Below are 22,407 nucleotides of genomic sequence, written 5' to 3' on the forward strand. Positions count from 1 at the left end.
TGGATGTGAGAGTTGGACTGTGAAGAAGGCTGAGCGCCGAAGAATTGATGCTTTTGAACTGTGGTGTTGGAGAAGACTCTTGAGAGTCCCTTAGACTGCAAGGAGATCCAACCAGTCCATTCTAAAGGAGATCAGTCCTGGGTGTTCCTTGGAAGGACTGATGCTAAAGCTGAAACTCCAATACTTTGGCCACCTCATGCGAAGAGGTGACTCATTGGAAAAGACTCTGATGCTGGGAGGGATTGGGGGCAGGAGGAGAAGGGGACGACAGGATGAGATGGCTGGATGGCATCACCGATTCGACAGACATGAGTTTCAGTGAACTCTGGGAGTTGGTGATGGACAGGGAGGCCTGGCGTGCTGCAGTTCATGGGGTTGCAAAGAGCTGGACACTACCGAGCAACTGAACTGAACTGCAGGCTTTGGGAATATGGTTTCAAAGTTGTTGTTATGGAAAATGGCCACAAGGTGGCAGCACGTCTTTATGCTCAACTCTGGTTACTGAGGCAACCAGAGCCTTGGGGAAAGTCCTGTTTCTGGATTGTTAAGAGTGGAAAGTACCAGAAGAAGCACTTAAAGCTTGTGTCCCATTCCTTCTTCCTTCTTTACCCTTGTCCCCTGGACACATCCCCTTTCCTGCAACACCACTCTGGGGAGAGTGCTTTCATCTGTAGATGGGAGGACCCTAAGGAAGGAGGCTGGAGGTAGGAACCCCACCACCAGGAGACATGGAGCCCACGGGGTTTTTCAAAGCTCTTTCAGCCCAGAGGCTCCACATCCTTTGGGTGCAGTAGCCATAGTTTCACTGCAGGAGGACCCTCCTGGATCTGGAGGTTGTGGGCCCGTGTAGAGGGGAGCAGGCTCACCTGGACCATGGGGCAGGGCTCATTGGCTGGCACACCCTCCCCAGCTCCATCAGCCCCATGACAGTCCATCCTTGGGAAACAAGCCTGCTCAGGCTTCAGGGATGTGACAGCAGCTCAGGTCACTATGGCCTTAATGGAATAGAGTCAGCATCTTTTGTTGTTTATTCTGTTTTCATCCTGTCATTTGAACTGTTTTCATTCAAAGTTCGTCTCATTTTTTCTCGTGGTGTATGTATTTTTTATATTGAGTGGCAGGGGCTGTTTGTATATTTTGGGGATGAATTCCTTGTAGGTATCTTCATTTGCAAATATTTTTTCCTATTCTGAGTGTTTCATTTTTTATTTCCTTTGGTATTCAAATGCTTTTAAGTTTAATCCCTTTTTCTGGTTTGTAGTTTATTTTTCATTATTCTAAGATATGGATGCACAAGGAATTTGCTGTAATATATGTCAAATCATATCCTGTTTATATTTTCCTCAAGAATTTTATAGTGTCTGTCCTTACTTTTAGATATACTATTTGGCGTTTATTTTTGAGTATGGTGTCAGGGAATATTCTAATCTCATTCTCATTTTCATGGCTGAAGAAACCTTCAGCGTGCCCTTCATAGTGGCCATTACCAAATTATATCCCAAGCATCAGTGGAGAAGGGTTCGCTTTGTCTCCACACCCTCTTCAGCTCTTGTTGATTGTAGAGTGTTGGATAATGACCATTCCTTCCGGTGTGATGTGATACCTCACCACGGTTTAGATTTGCATTTCTCTATTATTTAAGCAATGTTTCCATCTTTTCATGTGATTTTTTTTTAAAGGGTGTGAATTAAACATACCTCTTGAAATTGTCCACTTAAATGCCTGCTTTGTTTTGAATTCTTTTTGATGACAACCCCTAGGTCATTTCTCCAGAGCAGGTGTTTTTACTTACATCCCCTACCCCATCCTTGTGAATATTAAGTGCCCGGCAGCCCTGCTTTTCGTGGCTTTGTGCGGATGAAGGTCACAGGGGAAGAGCATGACTTCATGCCTCACTGTTCTTTTTCCCCTCTTACTTCCTTGTTATTTTATGTTGGAATAAAGTTGATTTGTATTGTAGTGTTTGTTTCAGTTGTAGAGGAATGTGATTCAGTTATATGGAGATGTTCATTTATTCTCTTTCAGCTTCTTTTTTGCATATAGGTGACTACAGTGTACATAAACTTCCCTATGCTATTCAGTAGTTAATTTTTGATCTACTTGATATATATTAACAGTATATGGTAACCCAAGACTCTTAATGTCTCCCACCTGTATCTGGAGACTGGTGGCTCATGCAGAAGTCGAGAGAGACTCCGTGTCCATGGTGGTAGCACGCTGCCAGCACATTTTCCCAGCCCTGAGACTCACCACACTCCAGATATGGGGCCAAAGCCAGTCGGGCTCCAGGATGTTGCACCAACCCAGGTCACTGTGGCCTGAGGGGAATAGTCAGCATGTTTTCCCTCTGCTTTTATTCTATAATTTGAACTGCTTTTATCCTATAATTTTCCTATAATTTGAATTACAACCTTGTGGGTTTTTTGTGTGTTTTTTTTTGCAGCCTACTGCAATTTGATTCACTTCCACATGGTTGTATACATGTATTTTTTTTTTTTTTGGATTGTTTTCTATATAGGTCATTACAGAGTACTGTAAGTTTCCTTGTGTTACACAGTGGGTCCTAGTGAGTTATTTTATAAATAGTAGTGTGCATTTGTTAGTCTGAAGCAGCGTGTTTCTCCCTGCCCCACATCTTACTTTCTTGATGACTGAAAGTTTATTTTCTAAGTCTGTGAGGCTGTGTCTCTTTGGGAAAGAAGTTTATTTTTATGCATTTTTAATTACACCTTGAAGTGACATCATATACTTGTCTCTCCCTGTCTGCCTTACTTTTCTTGGAATGATCATCTCTACATTCTTTCCTGTGGTTAGACTTGGCATTATTTCCTACTTTCTTATGTTTGAGTAATATTGCATTGTGTATACATACTTGATTGTCTGTATCCATTGATCTGTAATTTCTACAGTTAACTTGCTTCCCTGACTTGGCTATTGTACCTAGTGAGGCCAAGAGGGAAGGGGGACCCACATCTTTTAACATTTTTTTATTTTCTCCAGATTTATGCCCTATCGTGGGATTTCTGGGTCTAAAAGTGTTTCTATATTATTTTTAAAATGAACCTCTATAGTCTTCTCTCTACCAGATTATCTATGTACATTGCAATCAACAGTGTAGGAGGGTTCCCTTCTCTCCATAACCTCTCAAGCATTTATTCTTTAAGATGGCTTTTCTGACAAATGTGAGCTCAATCCTCATTAGAGTTTTGATTCCCCTTTCTCTAATATTAGTGATGTCATGTATGGATGTGAGAGTTAGACTGTGAAGAAAGCTGACCGCCGGAGAATTGATATTTTTGAACTGTGGTGTTGGAGAAGACTCTTGAGAGTCCCTTGGACTGCAAGGAGATCCAACCAGTCCATCCTAAAGGAGATCAGTCCTGGGTGTTCATTGGAAGGACTGATGCTGAGGCTGAAATTCCAATACTTTGGCCACCTCATGCGAAGAGGTGACTCATTGGAAAAGACTCTGATGCTGGGAGGGATTGAGGGCAGGAGGAGAAGGGGATGACAGAGGATGAGGTGACTGTATGGCATTACCAACTCGATGCACATGAGTTCGGGTGAACTCTGGGAGTTGGTGATGGACAGGGAGGCCTGGCGTGGTGCGATTCATGGGGTTGCAAAGGGTCGGACACAACTGAGAGACTGAACTGAACTGAATATTAGTGATACTGAGCATCTTTTCATGTGCCAGATTGCAGTCTGTTGGCATTCCTCAGAGAAATATCCATTTTGATATTTGGCCCATTTTTGTGTATGTGGGGGGGAGGTGTACATATTTTTAACATTGAGTTGCACAAACTTCTTGCATAGTTTGGAGATGAATTCCTTGTAGGCATCTCAATGCAAATTTTTTTTTCCTATTCTGAGTGTTGTCCTTGTCTTTTGTTTAGGATTTTCCTTGCTATGCAAATCCTTTTAAGGTTAGTTTGGCCTGGTTTCTGATTTGTAGTTTATTTTTGTTTATTCTAAAAATGTGGGTCCACAAAGAGCTTGCTGCATTTTATGTCAAATTATGTCCTGTTTATATTTTTCTCAAGGATTTCATAGTATCCATCCTTATATTTAGATATTTATACTATTTGAAGTTTATTTTTGTGTATGGTGATAGGGAGTATTCTAACCTCATTCTTCCTTCCATGGCTGAAGGAACCTTCATAGTGTCCCTCATAGTGGTTGTTTCCAATTTACATCCCAAGCATCCATGGAAGAGGGTTCCCTTGTCTTCACACCCTCTCCAGCATTTATTGTTTGTAGTGTGTTGGGCAATGGCCATTCTTCCCAGTGTGGTGTGATACCTCATTGTAGTTTAGCACTGCATTTCCTTAAGGAAAGTTATGACCAACCTAGATAGCATATTGAAAAGCAGAGATATTACTTTGCCAACAAAGGTCCGTCTAGTCAAGGCTATGGTTTTTCCGGTGGTCATGTATGGATGTGAGAGTTGGACTCTGAAGAAAGCTGAGCGCCGAAGAATTGATGCTTTTGAACTGTGGTGTTGGAGAAGACTCTTGAGAGTCCCTTGGATTGCAAGGAGATCCAACCAGTCCATTCTAAAGGAGATCAGTCCTGGGTGTTCATTGGAAGGACTGATGCTGAAGTTGAAACTCCAATACTTTGGCCACCTCATGCGAAGAGTTGACTCATTGGAAAAGACTCTGAAGCTGGGAGGGATTGGGGGCAGGAGGAGAAGGGGACAACAGAGGATGAGATGGCTGGATGGAGTCACCGACTCAATGGACATGAGTTTGAGTGAACTCTGAGAGTTGGTGATGGACAGGGAGGCCTGGCGTGCTGTGATTCATGGGGTCACAAAGAGTCAGACACGACTGAGAGACTGAACTGAATGTTTAGTGATGTTGATGTCTTTTCATGTGATTATTTTTAAAGGGTGTGAATTAAACTTACATCTTGAAGCTGGGTTCTTGAAAGCCTTCCTAATTTTGAATTATTTTTCAATGCCTACTCTTAGGACGTTGCTGGAGGATAGGTGTTGTTTACTTACAGCCCCTGTATCTGTGTGAATATTAAATACCCAGCAGCACAGCTCTTCATGGGGTTGTTACAGAAAATGGCCACAAGTCAGCAGCACTTCTCCCTGCTACAATCTCCCCCCCCACACCCCCCGCCCCCCACTTTTTTTAAATTCTGTAATTCCTCCTCCCAAGAAATACGTATGTATGTCAGGAAGCAACAATTAGAACGGGACTTGGAACAACAGACTGGTTCCAAATAGGAAAAGGTGTACATCAAGGCTGTATACTGTCACCCTACTTATTTAACTTATATGCAGAGTACATCTTGAGAAATGCTGGGCTGGATGAACACAAGCTGGAATCAAGATTGCCAGGAGAAATATCAATAACCTCAGATATGCAGGTGACACCACCCTTATGGCAGAAAGTGAAGAACTAAAGAGCCTCTTGATGAAACTGAAAGAGGAGAGTGAAAAAGTTGGCTTAAAGCTCAACATTCAGAAAACTAAGATCTTGGCATCCAGTCTCATCACTTCATGGCAAATAGATGGGAAAACAGTGGAAACAGTGGCTGACTTTATTTTGGGGGGCTCCAAAATCACTGCAGATGGTGACTGCAGCCATGAAATTAAAAGACACTCACTCCTTGGAAGAAGAGTTATGATCAACCTAGACAGCATATTAAAAAGCAGAGACGGTACTTTGCCAACAAAGGTCTGTCTAGTCAAGACTATGGTTTGTCCAGTAGTCATGTATGGATGTGAGATTTGGACTATAAAGAAAGCTGAGCGCCGAAGAATTGATGCTTTTGAACTGTGGTGTTGGAGAAGACTCTTGAGAGTCCCTTGGACTGCAAGGAGATCTAACCAGTCCATCCTAAAGGAAATCAGTCCTGAATATTCACTGGAAGGACTGATGTTGAAGCTGAAACTCCAATACTTTGGCCACCTAATGTGAACTAACTTATTTGAAAATACCCTGATGCTGGGAAAGATTGAAGGCGGGAGGAGAAGGGGACACAGAGGATGAGATGGTTGAATGGCATCTCCGACCCAATGGACATGAGTTTGAGTAAACTCCGGGAATTGGTGATGGATAGGGAGGCCTGGCGTGCTGTGATTCATGGGGTCGCAAAGAGTCAGACACAACTGAGCTGAACTGAATTTCCTTGTAATTTTATACCAGAATATAGTTGATTTCTGATGTTTTTGTTTCAGTTGTCCAGGAACTTGATTCAGTTATACATAGATGTTTATCTGTTTTCTTTCAGGTCTTTCTCTGCATATAGGTGATTACAATGTGTTCAATAACCTTCCTTCTGCTTCTCAGTAGTTACTTTTGGATCACCTATTTGATATGTATTCATGCATATATGTTAACTCCAAACTCTTGATTTCTCCTGCCTGTATCTGGGGGGTTGGGGGCTCTACAGAAGGGAAGAGATACTCCAGGTCTATTTTGGAGGTACACTGCCTGCCACAAGCTACCAGCTCCCTCAGCCCCAGCACACTCCATCCTTGGGACACAAGCCAATCTGGCTCCAGGGATGTGACACCAGCCCAGGTCACTATTGCCTGGAGGGAATAGAGGCAGCACTTTTTTCCCCCATATTTTCTGTTTTTAATCTATAATTTGAATTAGAGTATAAAGGTGAATTAAAATCTTGTTTTGTTTTTCTTTTCAATGTGCTGCAACTGGTTCATTTCCACATAGATGTAAACATATTTTCGGGGGGTTCTTTTCCATATAGGTAATTACATAGTGTTGTGTAAGATTCCTTGTGTTACACAGTGGGTCCTGGTGTGTTACTTTAGAAATAGTTATGTGCATATGTTAGTCTGAAGCAGCTCATTTCTCTCTGCTCCACATCTTACTTTCTTGGTGACTGAAGTTTCCCTTCTAAGTCTTTGAGGCTGTGTCTCTTTTTGAAAGACGTTCATTTGTATCCATTTTCAGATTATACCTAGAAGTGATATCAGGCAATACTTGTATCTCACTGTCTCCCTTAGCTCTCTTGGAATGACCATGTCTCCTTCCTTTTCTGGGGCTGGACTTTGCATTATATCCTACTTTCTATGGTTGAGGTATGCTGCATTGTGTACATGTACCCCACCTCCTGTCCCCATTCATGTGCGCTTCTATAATTAGCTTGCTTCCCTGTCTTGGCTGTTAGCTTTGACTACAAAAATCTTTGTCGGCAAAGTGATGTCTCTGCTTTTGAAAACACTGTCTAGGTTGGTCATAACTTTCCTCACAAGGAGCAAGTGTAGTCCGCCAGGCTTCTCTGTCCATGGAATTCTCCAGGCAAGAATACTGGAGTGGGTAGCCATTCCCTTCTCCAGGAGATCTTCCCAACCCAGAGATCAAACCCGGGTCTATATTTCTGTATTTCATATATGAACATATATAGGTGCGTTATTTCATGTATGAAAATAGATTTTCTGTATCTCACATATGAAAATATAGGTGTGTATTTCAGTATGAAAACTGAATTTTCTATATTTCATATAGAAAATATAGGTGCCTATATGTCACATATGAAAATGGAATTTTCTGTATTTTATGTATGAAAATATAGGTATTTACATTTGTAAAGTTAACTCATTTGCTATTGTTCTTTAAGCAAAAGAATAAAAAATTTACTATAATTTATAATGATACTAAGTCTTACAACTTGAGCTTGGTAAATTGTGAGTTTCACCTGGATTTCTAGGGCAATAGTTCTCAAACTTCAGTTTGCTTCAGTATCACCTGGAGGGCTTATGAATTCAAATTGTCAGATGGCAGGCAATTCCAGAGCTTAATACCAGTCCAGGGACCAGAATGAAAATCACTGTGCCTTTTGCATAATCCTTTTAAAGACTTAAAATAACTCTTCTAAATCAGTTATACTGCCTTACATCTTAATACATACGAAAGTCTTAATTTGAAACTAGAGGATTGCTAAGTGACTTCTATTTATATGGCATTGTGAACTGAAATCAATATGTAGGCATCAAAAATAACATTAAAGTGTTTTGTCAGAGAACACTGAAAAAAGCAACTTTGAAAAAACCATTTTTATTCTGTAGTTAGATTAATTGGCTTGACTTTAATTAGTTCCTTGTGAAGCAAATTTTAAAAGACTAAAGCTACTTATATAATTACTTAAAATGTCATCAAAATTAACTTCTTGATGGATGGAATCTTCTATTTTTAAAAATACCCCAGTTTTATTTTCCTATTTTTTAAAATTATTTTGTGTGTTTGTAGCTGGCCATCAACTATATTTTAAAACTGAAGTACAGTTGATTTATATTCCTATATTTGTTTTGGGTGACAACATAGTGATTCAATGTTTTTATGGAATGTACTCTATTTAAAGTTATCAGAAAATAATGGCTTTATTTCACTGTGCTGTAAACTATATTGTCAGTTCAGTTCAGTCACTCAGTCGTGTCCAACTCTTTGCGAACCCATGAATTGCAGCACACCAGGCCTCCCTGTCCAGCTTATATATTTTACAGATAGTAGTGTGTATCTCGGAGAAGGCAATGGCACCCCACTCCAGTACTGTTGCCTGGAAAATCCCATGGACGGAGGAGCCTGGTGGGCTGCAGTCCATGGGGTCGCTAAGAGTCGGACACGACTGAGCGACTTCACTTTCACTTTCCACTTTCATGCATTGGAGAAGGAAATGGCACCCCACTCCAGTGTTCTTGCCTGGAGAATCCCAGGGATGGAGAAGCCTGGTAGGCTGCAGTCCATGGGGTCGCACAGAGTCGGACACGACTGAAGCGACTTAGCAGCAGCAGTATGTATCTCTCATTCCCCTAACCCTATCTTGTCCCTCCCACCTCTCTCTCTGCAGTGGTAACCATTAGGTCTCTATATCAGTTTCTGTTTCATAGATAAATTCATTTGCATCATATATTAGATTCCACATGTAAGTGAAATCATATGATATCTGTCATTGTCTTTCTGGCCTACTTCACTTGGTAGAATAATCTCTAGGTTTATGTTGCTGAAAATGGAATTATATTAATATTTTCTATATTTCATATATGAAATTATATGTGCACATTTCATCTCTGAAAAGGGAATATTCTATATTTCATATATGAAAATAGAGGCACAAATTGAAAAGTAAAATTTTCTATATTTTATATATGAAAGAAGAGCTGCATATTTAATGAAAGTGGTAGAATTTCCTTTACTTCATATATGAAAATAGAGCGACTGAACAAAGTCCTGTCTACACTGATTATGTTTGGATGAGACCGTGCACTTTCTGCAATGAGGACATTTAGAGGTGACTGTTCCGTGTGTGCTGGGACGTGGAGACCTGGGTGCAGGCCTGGCCTGGCCTCTGTCTGAAAACTCCGTGCCTGCGTCTGAGCGTCAGTGCTCAGATGTCTGGGGTCTGAGGCTGGGGTGGGCTTCTCTGGGAACTGTGCTCTCCTCTGAGTGGGCTTCCCTGGCCCTCCCGGGGGTCAGTGCTGAGGTCAGGCTCCTAGTCTGTTCCCTGCCAGGTTCACCTCCCTGGGGCTCCTGGAGAACCCTCAGGTGGCTACCTGGTAATTACTCCAATGTTCCAGCACATTCAGGTTGAGTAGGGAGGCAGGTTCACCTGGTGAATTGATTCCAGGGCACAGGAATCAGGCATAAAGTCAATGGGCAGCAGGTGAGGTTGCTGCTGTGATTTCCTTCCAGTCGACCATCCCTCCTGAGCAGAGAGCAGACCTCCCCGTCTCTCCCAGCACTGTGTCTGGTGTGTTTTCTCAATGCCTCAGTGGAACAAGAAAGGACTGAGCCTGCCAGAACCAAGGTAGTGTGTGCAGCATTATCATGACAGCTGTAAAAACAGTTAATATCACACAGAACCAAAGGGAAGAGAGGAGGACTTCTCTGGGACAGTGTGGGGAGAGGAGACCAACCCCACACTTGTTTCTATCATCCTAGGAGATTGCCGGAGAAGGCAGTGACACCCCACTCTAGTACTCTTGCCTGGAAAATCCCATGGACGGAGGAGCCTGGTAGGCTGCAGTCCATGGGGTCGCTAATAGTTGGACACAACTGAGCGACTTAACTTTCACTTTTCACTTTAATGCATTGGAGAAGGAAATGGCAACGCACTCCAGTGTTCTTGCCTGGGGAATCCCAGGGACGGGGGAGCCTGGTGGGCTGCTGTCTGTGGGGTCACACAGAGTCAGACACGACTGAAGTGACTTAGCAGTAGCAGTAGGAGATTATAGGAACCCACTCGTTTCCACCTTAGGGGCCCAGCAGAGACTTGGTGTCCTAACCAACGGTCCTGTGACCCCAGGTGCAGGGTCTGGGGATTGTGTGGGTCTCACCCCTTCCACGTGGGTCAGGATCCTGTGTACACGGAGACCACATGTCTGCTGTTCACCTGCTGTGTGTCCTGTCTCCTCAGAGATTCCCAGCATCTGAATTGAGGGTGTTTCCCTGATTAACCTGTGGTCCTTTTCCTTCTCTTCACCTTGTCGCATTCACATGAGGTCAGGCACCTTTGAGTGGGTTGCTGCTCTGTGTTTTGCCGAGTAAAAACCTTTGGAGATGTCATATTAATATCATAGCATATCACATGCTAATTAATAGGGTCATGATTGTCTGGTTTCCCCTAGACCAAGCTCAGCTAATTTAGTTTGTTATTGAATTATTATTTTATATTGGAGTAGAGTTGATTTCCAGTGTTTATTTTTAGGTGTACATGAACTCGATTCAGTTATACATGGCCATACATACATTCTTCTTCTGTTTCTTTCTCATATAGGCTATTACAGTTTGTTCAGGAGAGTTCCCTGTTCTAGTCAGTAGGTCCTTTTTCATTATCAACTTGATATATATTCATGTGTATATTTTCATCCTAAATTCTTAATTTATCCTTCCTTCCTTTCTTTTGATAATCAGAATTTGGAAAAAAAAAAAGAATTTGGTTTTCTCAAGCTGTTTCTGTTTTGTGCATTAGTTCATTGGTATGAATTTATAGATCCCACCTGTATCTGATATCTTAAGATATTTGTCTTTTTGTCTTTGACTTACCTCACATAGAATTATAATTTCTTGGTTCGTCCATGCTGCTGCCAATACGATTATTTCGTCCTGTCTTGTGGCTGAGTAGTATTTTAGTGTACAGATGTACGATGTAGTCTTCATATTTGTGTCAGTGGACATTTTGGTGGGTTTTGTGTTTGGACTATTGTAAATAGTGCTGCCCTGAAAATTGAGGTGCACATGTCATTTTGAATTATGATTTTCTTTGGATCAAAGCCCAGGAATGGGATTGCAGGATCATATGATACCTCTGTGTTTAATGTTTCAAGGAACCTCCATGCTGTTTTCCATCATGGCTTCACCAGTTACAGTCCCACCAAGACCGTAGGAAGATTCCATTTTCTGTACGTTCTGTACAGCATTTATTCTTTGCAGGTATTTTCGATGATGGCCATTGTGACTATGTAAGGTGATAGCTTATTGAAGTTTTGATTGGCATTGATTTAATAATTATTGATGTGGAGTATCTTCCTATGTGCTTTTATTATTTTACACCTTGTGAATACAATTTACCTCTTGAAACTGGCTTCTTGAAACTTGGCCCTGTTTGGAGTGCTTTGCAATGATTTTCCCCAGGACAGTTCTTGAGTGCAGGTGTCATTTAAAGCCCTGTTGGACTTGTGACTATTAAGAGCCCTTCAGCACCTGTTTTATGGCTTCCCTGCTGGCTCAGTCCACCTGCAATGCAGGAGACTTGCAGGAGATATGGGTTTGATCCCTGGGTCAGGAAGATCCCCTGGTGCAGGAAATTGCACCTCACTCCAATATTCTTGCCTGGGAAACCCCATGGACAGAGGAGCCTGGCAGGCTCCAGTCCATGGGGTCACACAGAGTCAGACATGACTGAGTGACTAAACAACAAAAGCACCTGTTTTAATGTGTATATATTGATCTGAACCAGCTAATTACTTCCTGCCCCTCCACATTTCTCTTTTGGTAACCATAAGTTTCTTTTCCAAGTCTGAATCTGTTTCTCTTTTGTAAAAAAGTTCACTTGCATCCTTTTTTGGTCCTTTCTTTATTGTGAGAAAATATACAGAAAATGAAATTTAATGTTTTAAAATATACAGTTCAGTAGTATTACAGACATTCACCTTGTTGTACCACATCACCATCACTCATGTCCAGAACTTCACCTTTTCAAACTGAAACTCTGAACCCATTAGACAGTAACTTCCCATTCCCTCTTTCCTCATCCTTGGCAGTAACCATTCTACTTTCTGTCTCTGTGAATCTGACTACTCTTGGCATCTCATATACATGGAATCCTACAGCATTTGTCCTTTACCCCAGGATTATTTCATGTAGCTTACTGTCTTCAAGATTCACTTATGTTGTACCATGTTTCAGAATATTTTTTAAAGGCTGAATAATGTTCCATTGTACCTATAGATCTAGAGCTTTGTAGTTTGTCCTCACAGAGATCTTGTACATATTTTGTTACATTTATAACCAAATATTTGTTTCTTCTTCTTTCTTGGTGCTAATGTAAATAGTATTGGGTTTTTAATGTTATTTTTTTCCTTCTTTTTGTTTCTGGGTTTTTAATTCTAATTGTTGATTACTGATCTATAAGAAAGCTATTAGCCAGCCATTGCACCCTTAATTTGATGCTGCACTTCCCCTCCCTAACCATCCTTGACTCAAGGCAGTACCAACTCCCATAACTAAGAGCATCACTGCCTCTCCAAGAAGCCCAAGGCTCCCACACACCTGCAGGGGAGCAGACGGGCACTCTGGGTCTGAAGCATTCTCGCTTGTGCCAGGTGCATGCTGGAATGTGCAGAAACAGGTGAACTCCCACCCAGTAATGAGAGAGGGAAGTTTAGGGGTCCTCACCTAACATGCTCGGGTACTCAGTTGTGTCCGATTCTTTGCACCCCCATGGACTGTAGCCCACAGACTCCTCTGTCCGTGGGATTTTCCAGGCAAGAATACTGGAGGGGGTTGCCATTTCCTTCTCCTGCATCCATTTTTAAATTACACCTAGGAGTGATATCATATGATACTTGTCTGTACCTGTCTTCCTTCCTTCACTTGGAATGATCACCTTGACTTTCTTTTCTGTGGCTGGACTTGGAATTATTTCCTATGTCTTTATAGTTGAGAAATATTGCATTGTGTATATGCACCCCATCATGTATCCATTTATCTGTAATTTCATGAGTTAGCTTGCTACCCAAATGTGGCTATTGTACCTTGTGGAGCTGAAATTCCTGGGGTTCCCGTAGCTTTTAAATTTTTTGTTTTCTCCAGATTTATGCCCAGATGTGGGATTGCTGGGTCCTGAAGTACTTCTATGGTATTTTTTGAATAAAACTCCATGTGTTCTCCCTACTGGATGAATTTATGTACATTGCAGTCAACGGTGCAGGAGGGCTCCCTTGTCTCTGCACTCTCTCTAGGATTTATTCTTTTAAAAATAATTTTATTCATTTATCTTTGGTTGCACTGAGTCTTGGTTGCTGAACATAGGCTTTCTCTATCTGCAGCAAGCAGGGGCTACTCTCTAGTTTCACTGTTCAACTTCTCCTTATGGTAGCTTCTGGTCGCAGAATGTGGGCTCTAGAGTGCCAGGCTTCGGTAGTTGCATCAGGCGGGCTCAATATTTGTGGTTCAAGGGCTCTAGAGCACAGGCTCAACAGTTTTGGCCCATTGGCTTAATTGTTTCACGTGTGTGGAATCTTCCCAGACCAGGGATCAAACCCGCGTCTCCTGCATTTGCAGGCTGATTCTTAACCACTACACCACCAGGGAAATCCTAGCATTTATTCTTTAAGATGTTTTGAAATGGCCATTCTGACCAATGTGAGTGCTTAGCTCATTGGACTTTTAATTTGCATCTTTCTGATAATTAGTGATGCTGAGCATCTTTTCATGTGCCTATCTGCAATCTGTAGGCCTTCCTTGGAGAAATATTCATTTCAGTCTTGGTTCACTTTGTTCTTGGGTTGTATTTATTTTTTTATATTGAGTTGCATGAGCTGCTTGTATATTTTGGAGATGAATTCCCTGTGGGTATCTTCATTGCAAATCTTTCTCCCTATTCTGAGGGTTGTGCTTGTCTCACGGTTAGGGTTTCCTTTGGTAGACAAATGGTTTTAAGGTTAATGAGGTCCCATTTTCTGATTTGTGGTTTATTTTTCATTATTCTGAGAGGTAGATCCACAGCAAACTTTGCTGCATTTTATGTCAAATCATGTCCTGTTTATGTTTTTCTCAAGAATTTCATAGTATCCATCATTACTTTTAGATATATAATACTATTTGGAGTTTATTTTGTATATGATGTTTTCTAATTTCATTCTCATTTTCATGTCTGAAGGAACCCTCACTGTGTCTTCCATAGTGGCTATTACCAATTTCCATCCCAAGCATCAGTGGAGAAGGGCTCCCTTGTCTACACATCCTCTCTAGCACTTATTGTTTGTAGAATGCTTGGTAATGGCCATTCTGACCAGTGTGATGTGATGCCTTGCTGTAGTTTAGATTTGCATTTCTCTAGTGATGTTGACATCATTTCATGTGGTGTTTTTTTTCTTTAAGGGTGTAACTTAAGCTTACGTCTTGAAATTGGCTTCTTGAATGCCTGCCTTGTTTTGAGTTCTTTGTTCATGATTACCCCTAGGACACTTCTTGAGAGCATGTGTTTTATTTATATATTTATTTACAGCCCCTACGTAGATACTTGTGAATATTAAATGTCCAGTAAGCACCCCACTCCAGTACTCTTGCCTGGAAAATCCCATGGATGGAGGAGCCCAGTAGGCTGCAGTCCATGGGGTCGCTAAGAGTCGGACACAACTGAGCGAATTCACTTTCACTTTCATGCGTTGGAGAAGGAAATGGCAACCCACTCCAGTGTTCTTGCCTGGAGAATCCCAGGGACGGGGGAGCCTGGTGGGCTGCCGTCTATGGGGTCGCACAGAGTCGGACACGACTGAAGAGACTTAGCAGCAGCAGCAGCACAGCTCTTCATGGTGTTATTACAGAAAATGGCCACAAGGGAGCAGCACTGTTTCATGTCCAACTCTGGTTCTTCGGGCAAACTGAGCCTTTGGGACAGTTGGCTTCCTGAGCTGAGAATTAGAGTGGAACTCGCCTGAGCAAACACTCAATGCCTTGTGTCTCACTACTTCTTCCCCTTAAGGCTTCACCCCTCCCTTTCAGACTCATCCCAAACCTCGGGCACTGCTCCCTGCTGAAACGCCTAGGAGGCTGCACTCTCAAGAGAGACCCCAGCACCAGGGGACCTGGAGGCCAGGTGACTTTTCAAAAGTTCTCGTGGTCAGAGGCTCAGGCTACCATTCTTTCGATGCACTAGGGTCTATAGTCCAAGCTAGGGAAAACCAGATAGTACAGGTTTAAGAGGGGGCTCAAAATTAAGGATACCTGGCCCTACTGTCTCAAATCCTCTCCAGTCCAGTCATGGGACCCAAGCCTGCTCAGGTTCCTGGTATGGCAAACAGCACATGTCGGGGAGATCAGAGGGAATAAAATAGGCATCACTCTTTTCTGCTCTTTAATTTCATGCTGATACAGTGTAGCCCTATATTTGATTTGCAGTTTTGTTCTTATTGTCAGTATATAGGCTCCTTATTCTGTTATGCCATATACATACAGCGTATCTGTTTTTTTCAATTATTTGCCAGAGAGGTTATTAAACAAGGTCCAGTAAACTCCTTGTGCTGAACATTATGTCCTTCTGAAGTATCTATTCTGACTCTATGGGACCCCAAGGGCTGAAGCCCACTGAGATTCTCTTTCCATGAATTCTCCAGGCAAGAACAGGCCTCTAGGTAGACACTCAGCTTATTGTATCTATGAGGCCTCTAAGCAGAGGCTCAGCTCGTGTGTGACTATGAGGCCTTGAGGCAAACTTTTAGCTTCTTGTGTCTATGACACCTCCAAGCAGATGCTCAGCTAGAGACCTTAAGGCTGATGCTCAGCTTGTGTGTGTGTGAGGCCTCTAGGTGGACTCTCAGCTCATGTGTGACTAAGTGGCCTCAGAGCAAATGCTTACCTCATGTTTGACTATAAGCTTTCTAGGCAGATGCTCAGCTCATGTCTATGGCCTCAAGGCTCTAGCTCAGCTTGTGTGTGTCTACAAGGCATCTAGTCAGAAGCTCAGCTCATTGTGTCTATGAGACCTCTAGGCAGACACTCAGCTTGCATTTATCTAGAGGCCTCCAGCCTCTTGCTCAGATTGTTTGTGTGTATGAGGCGTCTAAGCAGATCCTCACCTTCTGTTTGACTATAAGGCTTGTATGAAGACACTCAGTTCATGTATATCTTGAGGGCTCAAGACTGATGCTCCTCTTGTGTGTGTCTATGAGGCCTCTAGGTGGACGCTCAGCTCCTGTCTATCTAGAGGCCTCAAAGCTCTTGCTCAACTTGTGTGAGACTGTGGACATGTAGAAAGATTCTCAGCTCTTGTCTACATCTTGTCCTGTGGCCATTTGTGTTCTTTTTTCTCTCTCTCCTTTTTTTTATTTCCTTAAAGGGTATGAGGAAAATTGACCCCTGAAATTGGCTTCTTGAAAGTCAGTTGTGTTTGGAATCATTTCTGCAATACCCGTGGCAGGACCTTTCCTGAGGGCAGCTGTCATTCACCGCCCCACAGGCCTTTTGAATTGGAGATGCCAGGCAGCCCCCGTGGGCAGGTTGTAGTTACAGGAAATGTCCACAAGGCGGCAGCATCTCTTCATGCCCAACTCTGATTCCACCTACAACCGGAGCCTTAGGGAAAGTCGGCTTCCTGAGCTGTGAATTAGGGTGGAATGGATACACCCAAGGGCTTGTATCTCAGGACTCCTTCCCCCATGAAGCTTCACCCCTCCCTCCCCTCTAGCTTGATGCCTGCCTGGGGGCACTGCTCCCTGATGAGGTGCCTAGGAGGCTGCACTCCCAAAAAGTCGAGCTGGGGACCCCAGCACGAGGAGACCTGGGGTCTGGGTGATTTTCCATGTTCCTCCAAGTCAGTGGGTCCTGCTATTAGGATTTGTGGTCACTAGGAATTCTGGCTCCAGCCAGGGCAAACCAGACAGTATAGGTTTAAGAGGGCTATCACGATGGGCACCCTGCTCAGCAGTCTTGACTCCACCCCAATCCAGCCCTGGAACTCAAGCCTACTCAGGTTCCAGGATTCGGATAGCATCCTAAGTCAAGCCAGTCATAGGGAACAAACAAGGCATTACTTTTCTTTCCTTTAATTTCATGCCAATGCTATGTTGATATCTGGTTGGTTTGCACTTTTGTCCTTGTCCGCAGGGTACAATGGACTGATTCAGCTATGACATATACAAATAGGCTTTAGTATTTTTTATTGATTCTTTTGCCATCAAGGTCATTGAACAAGGTCGAGTAAAGTTCCCTGTGCTGAATATCAGATCCCTATGGGACATTTATTAGAGGTACAGTTTCCTTGTACATATGCAAGGAGCAAAGAAAGGTGATAATCCTTGTGGATTATCTGTTACAGCTACAGATTTCATTGTATATGTTAGAGATAAATATTTCTCTGTAGATGTGTTCAGAACAAAGGAAGTATGGAAGGCAAAAGATAATCCTTATGAATTAATTAATAGACATATATATATCTGTGGGTACGTTAGAGATATCAGAGAAGGAAAAGGCAACCCACTCCAGTATTCTTGCCTGGGAAATGTCATGGGCAGAGGAGCCTGGCGGGCTATAGTCCATGGGGTTTGCAAAGTGTTGGACATGACTTAGAGGCCAAAAAACAATGACAGAGATACACATTTCAGTACGTATGTAGAAGGAAGGAGATAATCCTTGTGGATTACTATTACAGATACAGATTTCTGTGTATAGAGAGTAACAACCTCCTAATTCATCCCTGGCACTTTGCTTTCTTTTTGGAATTCATTGTGTTTGAATCTCAGAATTTCTTTTTATGTTGTAAATTACTTCCTCTGTATCTCGTTCTTTTCTTTTTTCAGTTTTGCCCTCAAGGTGATAGGTCGTTGCTGAGCCTTGAAAGACGCTGGGATTCTTGGCCTCTGGAGGAGAGGAATTCAATCTGGGGCCAGTGATGAGGCTTGATCACTCAGAGCTTTTGTATAGCAGAGTTTTATTAAAGTATGAAAAGGAACAGAGAACACTTCTGACATAGACATCAGAAGGGGGATGGAGAGTGCCCCAATCCCTAGTTTTAGCAAGGGAATTATATACTTTTTAATTGGTTATTACAGTAAATCAAAAGAAGGTCTCAAGGTTGTAAAGATCTAACTAGACTCACTCCCATAATATACATTTGGCTTCCCTTGTGGCTCAGCTGGTAAAGAATCTTCCTGCAATGAGGGAGACCTGCGTTTGATCCCTGGGTTGGGAAGATCCCCTGGAGAAGGGAAAGGCTACCCACTCCAGTATTCTGGCCTGGAGAATTCCATAGACTGTATAGTCCATGGGGTTGCAAAGAGTCGGACATGACTGAGCAACTTTCACTTTGGGGTTACAAAGAGTTGGACATGACTGAGTGACTTTCACTTTCTTCAAGATAACGGGATTAGTCAGAACATTTTCAGCAAGGAGAAATATATCCTCAAGCAAGACACATTATTGTTATAGAATCCTTACTAAGGAATGTGGGGAAAAAGTTTGTCCTTTCCTCCTCCTTGAGAACCCCAGACCCCTTTCTCCTCCTCGGGGACCCTGGACTTCTTGTCAACCTGCCTGGGAATTGACTTTCTCAAAGGAACATCATCAGCTGTTTTCTTCTGTTGCTGACTTCACTTACTATACTTTCCTCCAAGGTCCATCCTTGTGGGGACCATTGACATAATTTCATTATTTCAGTGGCAATACTTCAAGTCTGAGTAATAGCCCTTTCTATATATGTACCACATTTCTTTAAACTGTCAGTGGGCCTTTTCTTATGTCTGTGTCTTGGCAGTTGGAGGTACCACTGCAGTGAAAGTTGGGGTTCATATGTAATTTTGAATGATGTTTTTTTGTAATGTAGGCTTGGGTGTGGGTATTAGAATCCTAGGTTTAGCTCTCTTGACTTTTTTGGTTCTGGCCTGTGCAGGCTGTCCCTTCAAGGAATTGTTGCCAATGTCTGTTCCCAGGAAACATGATGGTGGGCGGGAGGGTGGGGGGGGTTCCATCATCTCCCAGGACTCTCCTCCATGTACTGTTTGCAGACAGTTAAGATGGCCATTCTGGCAGGATTTCATTTCTTGTCTTTTTGATCAGCGTCACTCCTGTAATTCAGAATGCTGAGCATCTTGTCCTGTGGTGCTCTGGGTTCTTTTTTTCTTTCCTTAAAGGGTGTGATAAAATTGACCTTTGAAAGTGGCTTTTTGAAAGTCAGTTGTGGTTTGGAATTCATTTCTGCAGTACCTGCTGCAGGTCCTTTCTGAGGGTACCTGCCCCAAAGGCTTTTTGAATTGGAGGTGCCAGACAGTTGTTGTTACAGGAAATGTCCACAAGGTGGCAGCACCTCTCCATACCCAACTCTGGTTCTACCTGCAACCAGAGCCTGGGCTGTGGAGAGGAATGTGAATGAGGACACACCCAAGGGCTTCTGTCTCACTACTTCTTCCCCGCTGAAGCTTCACCCTTCCCTCCCCTCTAGCCTCATGCCTACCTGGGGCACTGCTCCCTGATGAGGTGCCTAGGAGGCTGCACTCTCAGGAAGGAGTCTTGAGCTGGGGACCCCCAGCACCAGGAGACCTGGGGTCTGGGTGATTTTCCATGTTCCACCAAGTCAGAGGGTCAGGCCATTAAGATTGGGGTTCACTAGGGATTCTGGCCCCAGCTAGGGCAAACCAGACAGTACAGGTTTAAGAGGGCTCCTATGAAGGACACCCTGCTCGGCTGTCTCGACCCCAGCCCAGCCCTGAAACTCAAGCCTACCAGGTTCCAGGATATGGATAGGATCCTAAGTCAAGCAGTCGAAGGAAATACACTAGGCATTACTATTCTTTCCTTTAATTTCATGGCAATTCTATGTTGAAATCTAGTCAATCTGCAGTTTTGTCCTTGTCCACAGGGTACAATTGGCTGATTTAGCTGTGACATACGCATACAAGCTTTAATACTCTTTATTGATTCTTTTGCCATTGAGGTTATTGAACAAGGTCAAGTAAAGTTCTCTGCTGAACCTCAGATCCCTATGGGACATTTATCAGAGGTACAGTTTCTTTGTACATGTGCAAGGAACGAGGGAAGGAAATAATCCTTGTGGATTATCTATTACAGCTACAGATTTCATTGTATATGTTCAAGACAAATATTTTTCTGTATATGTGCATGGAAGGAAGGTGGAAGATACTCCTTGTGTACTAGCAAATACCGATATGTATTTTGGTGTGTATGTTCAGATCCTGGAGAAGGAAATGGCAGCTCAGTCCAGTATACTTTCCTGGGAAATGTAATGGGCAGAAGAGCCTGCCAGGCTATAGTCCATGGGGTTCACAGTGTTGTACACAACTTAGCAACCAAACAATAACAACGTTAGAGATATACATTTCAGTGCATATGGGGAAGGAAGAAAGGAGATAATCCTTGTGGATTATCTATTACAGATTTCTGTGTATAGGTTAGTAACAACCTCCTAATTCATCCCTGGCACTTTTTTTTTTTTAATTCTTTGTATCTCAGAGTCACTTTTTCTGTTGTAAATTACTTCCTCTGTATTTCTTTCTTTCAATTTCACCCTCAAGGGACATCACCTACTATTTTCTTCCTCCATTGCTTACTTCACTTAGTGTATTTTCCTCCAAGGTCCATCTTTGTTCGGACCATTGGCATAATTTCATTATTTCCATGGCGATATTTGAAGTCTGAGTAATAGCACCTTGAATATATATACCATATTTCTTTCAGATTTAATCTGTCAGTTGACCTTTTCTTTGTTCTGTGTCTTGGCAGTTGGAGGTACCACTGCAGTGAAGGTTGGGGTACATATTGTCATTTTTAATGATGGTTTTACATAATATAGATCCAGGTGTGGGTATCAGAATCCGAGCTCTCTTGACATTTTTTTGTTATGACCTGTGCAGGCTGTCCCTTCAAGCAACTGTTGCCAATGTCTGTTTGCAGGGAACATGAAGGAGAATTCCGTCATCTCCTGGCTCTCTCCTCCGTGTACTGTTGGCAGACAGTTAGGATGGCCATTCGGTTAGACGGGATTTGGTTTCTTATTGTCATTTTGATCAGCATCTGTCCTGTAATAATTTGGGACACTAGCATCTTGTCCTTGGCCATTTGGGTTCTCTCTTTCTATTTTCTTTTTTTTTTTCCTTAAAGGGTGTGAGGAAAATTGACCTTTGAAATTGGCTTCTTAAAAGTTGGTTGTGTTTGGAATTCATTTCTGTAATATGTGTGGGCATATTCCTTTCCTGAGGGCAGCTGTGACACGATATGACCTCTAGGGGGTACTTCATCTCGTATAGGTCTAGGAGGCCTCTATGCAGATGCTCAGCTCCTGTGTGTCTTTGAGGCCTCTAACAGATGCTAAGCTTGTATATATCTAAATGCCTCTAGGCTGATGCTCAGGTCGTGTGTGACTAGGAGGCCTCTAGACAGATGCTCAGCTCGTTTGTGTCTATGAGGCCTCTGGCTATGCACTCAGCTCAGTGTTTCTATGAGGCCTCCAAGCAGGCGCTCAGTTCATGTGTCTCTGAGGCCTCTAGGCAGACACTCAGCTTGTATGTGTCTATGAGGCCTCTAAGCAGATGCTCAGCTTCTCGGTGTCTATGAGGCTGCTAGGCAGTCGCTCCCTGATAGCTCAGTTGGTAAAGAATCCACCTGCAATGTGGGAGACCTGGGTTCAATCCCTGGGGTGGGAAGATCCCTTGGAGAAGGGAAAGGCTATCCACTCCAGTATTCTGGCCTAGAGAAGTCCATGGGGTTGCAAAGAGTTGGATACAACTGAGCGACTTACACTTTCACTTTACACTTTCACTTTACACTTTTAGGCAGATGCTCAGCTCTTGTGTGTCTAGGATGACTCTAGGCAGATGCTCAGCTCCTGTGTGTCTTTGAGGCCTCTAACAGATGCTAAGCTTGTGTTTAAACACTTCTAGGCAGACGCTCAGCTCATGTGTGTATATTGGGCCTCTGGAGAGATGCTCAGCTCGTGGGTGACTATGAGGCCAGATTGTTTAATTCTGAGCCATTCAGGGACTTTGTTCTTCTGATCTTAACATATCTAATTTTCCCACTTTTATCAGCTGTATAATGCCAAACACAGAAGATGCAGACAGATTTCAACAAAACCGGCACAAACAGATTTCAGCATTGATGCATCCAGATGAACTGATTCCCAGATTGGGTAAATCAGTTTACCCTATAAAGCAAATGAACTAATTCTAACTAGGCTACCCACCTCCACAAGAGTTAC

General features: G+C 42.8%; 1 protein-coding gene across 35 annotated transcripts in view; it reads left to right on the forward strand.

The window, feature by feature from the left end:
* The window catches only part of LOC129634548 (uncharacterized), a 65,934-nt gene that overhangs the window by 24,618 nt on the left and 18,909 nt on the right, over positions 1-22,407 (forward strand). For 14 of the 35 annotated variants that reach the window (XR_008705727.1, XR_008705732.1, XR_008705729.1 and 11 more), the window contains one exon: positions 9,672-9,786. The exons of 7 other annotated variants lie outside the window; for them this stretch is intronic. Coding sequence is in view for 16 of the 28 variants with exons in the window: in XM_055556869.1 (XP_055412844.1) it covers positions 9,672-9,786 (115 nt within the window). In the remaining 12 variants the exon portion in view is untranslated. Of the gene's footprint in view, positions 1-3,231; positions 3,368-9,671; positions 9,787-11,305; positions 11,547-15,206; positions 15,301-17,998; positions 18,731-22,407 lie in introns of those variants that run through there. 14 more of the 35 variants (XR_008705720.1, XM_055556865.1, XM_055556857.1 and 11 more) reach the window with 10 other exon arrangements.

Source organism: Bubalus kerabau, chromosome 19 (genome assembly GCF_029407905.1).
Source record: "Bubalus kerabau isolate K-KA32 ecotype Philippines breed swamp buffalo chromosome 19, PCC_UOA_SB_1v2, whole genome shotgun sequence".
NCBI classification, from domain to species: domain Eukaryota; kingdom Metazoa; phylum Chordata; class Mammalia; order Artiodactyla; family Bovidae; genus Bubalus; species Bubalus kerabau.